The sequence below is a fragment of the Penaeus japonicus genome, unplaced genomic scaffold (genome assembly GCF_977035675.1).
Source record: "Penaeus japonicus unplaced genomic scaffold, GWHDUDI00000001_assembly GWHDUDI00000008, whole genome shotgun sequence".
NCBI classification, from domain to species: domain Eukaryota; kingdom Metazoa; phylum Arthropoda; class Malacostraca; order Decapoda; family Penaeidae; genus Penaeus; species Penaeus japonicus.
Genome location: NW_028234410.1, coordinates 14,590,522 through 14,595,036, shown reverse-complemented (window position 1 = coordinate 14,595,036; position 4,515 = coordinate 14,590,522). Strand labels below are relative to the sequence as shown.

Below are 4,515 nucleotides of genomic sequence, written 5' to 3'. Positions count from 1 at the left end.
AAGGCTTTCCCTTTGAGAAACACTCCTACACATATACCTAAAGCTCAACTATTACAATTCAGCAAATGTGAATGCTATCATAAATATTATGACGATCAAGAACCCTTATGGAATTCTAATACATACACAAAATAGAGATACTAAAAACTTACAAAGCTAGCAAACAGTGACAAGAAGGAATCATCTAAGGCTAAGTAATATTAGCTACAATCATTCTTTGATTTCCATCTTTCACAAAGTTCATGAGATCAAAAGCTTTCACTCAAAATTCATCATGGAAGCTCTTTGCAGCATCCACCATCTTGCTCTTCATGAACATCTCTCTCTCAGCCAACACCTCAACAAGAGTAAGAACCCCATCTTGGTTACTGTCTGCTGCAGCTAGAAGGTTCATTGCTTCCTTTTCTGCATGGTGCACATTGCGAGGGTCAATGTAGTGCTGGTGGAAAAAAGAGTAGATAGTTAATAGAATTAATAATAGAGCAAAGCAATCAACTATAAACGGAAGAGCTGAAATAAACATAAAAAAGGAAGTTCTCCATATACAGTAGGTACAATGATCATTATCTTGAATATACAAACATATCACCTAGACCTGTGATAAACAAGTAATATCAAACATTACAAATCAAAAGTTCTTTTCACTAAAAAATAACTTACCAACAGTTCTTTTCTTTCAACTTTGCCATTTTTATCCAAATCAGCAATTTTAAATTCATTAATACGATCTAGCCTGAATTCTTCTACAGTCATATAATCAGGCACTTCATTCATGGTTGGGTCAGAAAATTCTTCTTCTGTAAGTTTTCCATCTTCATCCACATCTAAAAAGACAAGAACAATTCAATATCAAGTATGTATAATATGCAAGTAAATTAAAATAACAAGACTATCAAATACACTAAATAATCTCCATACTGTATACTCCAAAGATATATATAAAAAAAAACATCTTACCTAATCTTCCTATGGTTTCCTCTACGATATTGAGTATTGTTGCATGAGAGGATTCTGGGTGTCTGAAGGCCAAAAACTCATCAATAGTCAGCTGGTCTGGGTTGTCTCTAGCAGCTTGAGACCACGATGCCTTATCTCTCATAATGGCTTCTGTTATATATGAAAGCATATACATTAATATATATATATATATTTTTTTTTTAATGCATGTGAAAAAACTACAGAAATTTTGTTGGATATCATGATTACATCTATAATATCATAATGAGTAAGGGCAAACACCTAGCGCCTGTCTGAAACCACCAATGCTAGAGTAAATATCTTCTCATTTGCAAGGGCATGAAGAATCAACACCTTAAGAATGGCAAAGTTTATACCTACATGTGCACATAAGTTAGAAAAAAAAAAATTGTTCCTGTCTACTTTAACACATTATCATTTAGGCTCAAATTATTCTAATTTGGATGTATCCAATACTGATATTTATTTTGTGTGCGTGTATGACTTTCATTGTGTTTCATCCAGTCTGCTTCCATACCTGAGGGCAATGAAACATATAAGATGCATACAAGATATCTTATGGAGTGAGCAAGAAAATACACATTTTCCAATTGTTGCTGGGTAGGAAATATAAAAAGTACATAACTGATAGTAAAATCACTGTATGATGGATTGCATTTTGAGAACCAGAAGTCAACAGAACCAAGTAAAGTACTAAAATAATACTTGTCTGCCGAGATTCAAAATGACAAAATCAAGTTGAAAGTTAAACTGTATTGTGAAATTGAGAAAATGATAAACAAAATAAGGTTAGCTGTAAAGAAAGTACATACGAACATTATAATTCCTTAAGAAAATCTATAGTTACAGATCACCCGGAAGAAGGTAAAAGTTGCCACATGTTCCAAATAATAGTTGGTAATTATCAAACTGTACTTTCTTATCCAGACAAAGATGTGATTGGAAATTTGACATGATTTCAGACAGGCTCAAAGGTTGGTGATGATAATTATTTGACAGACTGTTGATGCTGATTATTTGATATACAAGGATATCACCCTGACATGTTCATTCAGCCAATAATCACCAAGCTCACAAGTATATTAGTGAAGATGACTGGGTATAGCTGCTATCAACATCAAACTAATGAAAAATTCTAATAGTTTTAAAGTTAGTACCCTTAACCCATTGTCGTTTTGGGTCCAAATGGAGAAACACCAGGATATTTCAAACAGTATAACACAAACTAAAGATTCTTCCAAAAAAATGTATACTAGAAAAAAACATACAATTCAATACAGTCCTTTACAATAAGCAATGAAAAACATCTTGAGTTCCAGCAAAGAAGTTAAATAATTAAGTAATGGTCATTTGCCCGCTTTTGGCAAAGCTAACCCTCAAAAATTTTCATTTCAATGGTCCATTTAAATATCAGTATGTAATTCTCTCATATTGACATAGTGTTCAATTAAACTATGTACAACAACAGCATAATAACATTTTTGAAATCTAATTGACAGTTGTGGTCTTTGGTTTAGTTATGCCATGCAAAGACCTTTTTACTTGCTCCGTCTGGCCAACCCAGTAAAAAAAAAAATTCTGGGGTCACCACTACTAATTTGTACAAGTGAAAAACTGAATATACACTCCATATTTGTCTAAAAAATAATGATGAAAAGGGAGTTCAATGAGCATATGGAGAATTTTGCCTATGAAAAACATACACTGCTTAACATTTAACTAAGGGAACAGTACTAATAGGCTGGAAGAAATTGACAACGGCAACAATTTTAAAAATAAAAATTACAGAGACAGTAAAATAATAACAATTATCTTTATCATAACTATATGTGACTAGTCTTGTATTCAATTGTCTGTAACTCAGAGTTTAATGCCTACTTCTAATAAAAATAGAATTATAAGCAGACCCTTGAAATTAAGAATTACTGCATAAAATATTTTAAACTGCAGTGGTTAGTAAAGATCTATCAACTCAATCCTTCTGAGATGGTCCACATCTTAAGATGATCAGGCTGAACATCTTTAACTCATTCATGCCGGGGGCATTCCAGCCTTGCAAGTTGCAATGCCGGGGCTCTCAAACGCATAGGCTTAAATCAATTAAATGATCGACGCCGTATGCCGGCACCCTGTGAGCGGGCCCTTGAATGCGCGGTACCAATGGTGTACCACCCGTCAAGAGAGGGTTAACCCATTAACGACGGGTGACCTGTTTTATCGTCATACATTACGAAGGAGCTCTTGCCTGACGATGGGCATCATGACGTTCGGGGATTTTGAATCACTATGTTATTTTAATGTGATATAAGTAATGAGTGAGTGATGTTGACAATTGCAGTCATAATTATTATAACTGCCGTAATATTAAGCAAAATGGGTTTCAACTCACATTCAATACCTAGATGGCACCATTTTCTTCTAGCACAAGCAGGAGAGAGAGCCTTGAATAGCACTCATCTACTGTCTCTAGCAAGCACTATCTCTATAGAGCGATGGCACATAGCAAGTTGCCAACCTCTTGCTCTAAAGTACCGCAGATGAAATATGTGCAAGCAAAACGAGAAGAGGAAGGTGACACACCATGACCAATGCCTAAAATGTGCCCCTGTGCCAGTAGGAATGCCTTATTGTGGTACTCACTGTCAAAAGCACAAGTTTCCTTCCTCTTCCCTACCTCTTCATGTTATCTTCATTTTAGATGGTTATAAGTTTCGTGTTCGCTCCTGACAGCACACAAATACGAAAAATAAAGTTGCTTTTTGCCCTCCCCTAACACAGCAATTTTTCTATCACACTGAGTATAAAGAAAGAAATGAGTTGATATGGACCCTGAACTACAATTTTAGTCAACTGCAGAATTGATAGAGCCTGTGATATGACAGATATAAGTCTCTAAAAACAGTAAAACACACAAAAAACAAAACACAAAAATGACTCTAGCTCTACAATGAGTGACTAAAAGGGAGTGGGAAAAATCAAGGTATGTTGCTGAAGCTTCCTCGCTCAGAAATAAAACCCATCCTAGAGCCTGTCTTAGCAAATCTATCCCCCATCAGCAACGAGTTAAGATGTGTATGTGTATGTGTATGTGTATGTGTATGTGTATGTGTATGTGTATGTGTATGTCTATGTCTATGTATATGTATATGTATATGTATATGTATATGTATATGTTTATGTATATGTATATGTATATGTATATGTGTATGTGTATGTGTATGTATATGTATATGTATGTATTATGTTATTATGTTATTTTCTAGACTTTTAGATGAAATATGGGTCTATATATGATATATTACCTAGGTGGTTCAAATTATCATTTGGTGTAATAGGTATCATAAATAAAGGAAAAATGCAGCACAAAAGTGATTCAATCACACAAAAACACCTGTAACACCATCATCACCATCAAAAGCATATGCAATCATTAAATAGTTGTATGTGTTACACCAAAACTTACCTACCACATGAATGCACACCCAAGTACCTGTCTTACTATTTATATTTAGAAATTATGTTCAAGTTCATTCATAT

The 4,515-nt window shown here is 34.2% G+C and overlaps 1 protein-coding gene across 1 annotated transcript in view; it reads right to left on the bottom strand.

Annotated features, from left to right (window-relative positions):
• Nucleotides 1–236: 236 nt before the first annotated feature.
• The window catches only part of myd (stromal cell derived factor mayday), a 12,344-nt gene continuing 8,065 nt past the window's right edge, over nucleotides 237–4,515 (bottom strand). Inside the window, exons 6-8 of the mRNA XM_086539104.1 lie at nucleotides 958–1,107; nucleotides 661–824; nucleotides 237–439 (exon numbers count right to left, since the gene is read on the bottom strand). Coding sequence (XP_086395230.1) covers nucleotides 263–439; nucleotides 661–824; nucleotides 958–1,107 — 491 coding nt within the window. The 3' untranslated portion in view covers nucleotides 237–262. The remainder of the gene's footprint in view (nucleotides 440–660; nucleotides 825–957; nucleotides 1,108–4,515) is intronic.